General features: G+C 30.9%; 1 protein-coding gene across 1 annotated transcript; it reads right to left on the bottom strand.

Moving 5' to 3' along the window:
* Window positions 1-550: 550 nt before the first annotated feature.
* LOC117793239 lies at window positions 551-1,132 on the bottom strand. Its single transcript, XM_034633528.1, has 2 exons — window positions 1,055-1,132; window positions 551-1,003 (listed from the first exon to the last, which is right to left on the bottom strand). Exons 1-2 carry the CDS (start codon window positions 1,061-1,063, stop codon window positions 752-754), a joined length of 261 nt encoding a protein of 86 aa, XP_034489419.1. The 5' UTR covers window positions 1,064-1,132; the 3' UTR covers window positions 551-751.
* Window positions 1,133-1,470: the final 338 nt, after the last annotated feature.

Here is a 1,470-nt window from a genome sequence, read left to right as displayed (position 1 = left end):
CATTGGCTTATCTGAAACACTCAAAAGTTCAAAATTCCTCTTAAATTTCATTGCATTTGCTTGGGCCAAACCCTTGAAAGTTATTAGCCAAAACAACAGGCGAGATAACAAGATGACAGTTTAAAGACGCCTAAGAGTATGCTATGCTTTTTGGCAAAAGTGAAAAATTGAAATTATCTATGTTGTTCATCACTTAGAGGATAGTGATCGGTCAGTGGACCGACTAACATCAAAGAGAATAAGGAATATATGACTATAATATAACTACCATAAATATCGACCTTTTTAAAAATGCTCTCCATACGAACTATATCCAAACTTTGCTTGAATAATTGTTATTTCTCTCAAGGACCTCCCAGTATGCAAGTCAATATAAAGTCAATGGTTATATAACCGTATTTTCAAATAAAATCAAACTACATCTGACTGCAACATCTACAGTTTAAGTAAAGACGAATGCAAGATTCGACTGGCTTTCCCCCCATTTCCCTAACATCCAATCATTTGTTGGCCATGTAGCTACATTAAGCCAATATTTGCAGAAAACTTGAAAATTTTGCAATGCTCCATTTATTAGATTAGTTATGTAGAATAGAATATCCTCTGTAGGAGGAACATTTGAGTGTGAATCAGTTTAATATTTGTTCCTTTTGGATTTCCTTTCGCTTGTTATATTGACGCTTTGTTGATGTTTCATGTTTCATGTGTGTGTTTCCAGTTTTCTATTAGTTTTTCTGGTTAACTTCATGTTTTACTTTTTCTTATCATTCTTGCTATCCTTTTTATCCTTCGGACAGGAAGCTAAGTAACCGCCAGACTGCATGCGATCAAAAGCATCAATTGGATCATAAGTTGAGTAAAAAGTCTTGTACTTATTTTTCCGTGGCACATTATGCAACACATAGAAACATATTGGGGCTATCAATGACAAAATGCAGGCGGTCCTCAAGATTCCCAATGATTTTTTTAGATGTGTATCATGAAGAGGAAATTTTATTTTTGTCTGAAATAAGAAATGTTAATATTAATTTTGTACTAGTAAACAATACTATACCGTCGACATGTTGTAATATTTTTTATGATTTGAATGCTCACACTGATTTGTGAAAGCTAAAGAATGTGTTATTTTAAAGATGATACAGACAGCAAGACGTGCTTCGATTAGTAAAAATATTTTTGTAATAATAAATAAATTCGCCTTCTTTACCTTTTTTTTTTGTTACATTAACATATTTATTTATTCATTACTACAAACTTTTTTAGCTTAATAATTGGTAATAGTTCTACTAAAATTAACAAAAACAGTTCGTTAACAAAAAACTTAAATTGATCTACAATAATGTTATGTTAATAACTGAAAAGATAAATAATAATTTATCAATTTTGTCGTATTATACAACGTTATTTGATTAAATTGATCCATCATTGGGAAATGAAGAGTCGTATAAGTAAGTTCGAGTATTATGAGTA

The sequence above is a fragment of the Drosophila innubila genome, unplaced genomic scaffold (genome assembly GCF_004354385.1).
Source record: "Drosophila innubila isolate TH190305 unplaced genomic scaffold, UK_Dinn_1.0 39_U_U, whole genome shotgun sequence".
NCBI lineage: Eukaryota > Metazoa > Arthropoda > Insecta > Diptera > Drosophilidae > Drosophila > Drosophila innubila.
The sequence above is the reverse complement of the archived record's forward strand: the minus strand, read 5'-3'. Positions and strand labels throughout refer to the sequence as shown.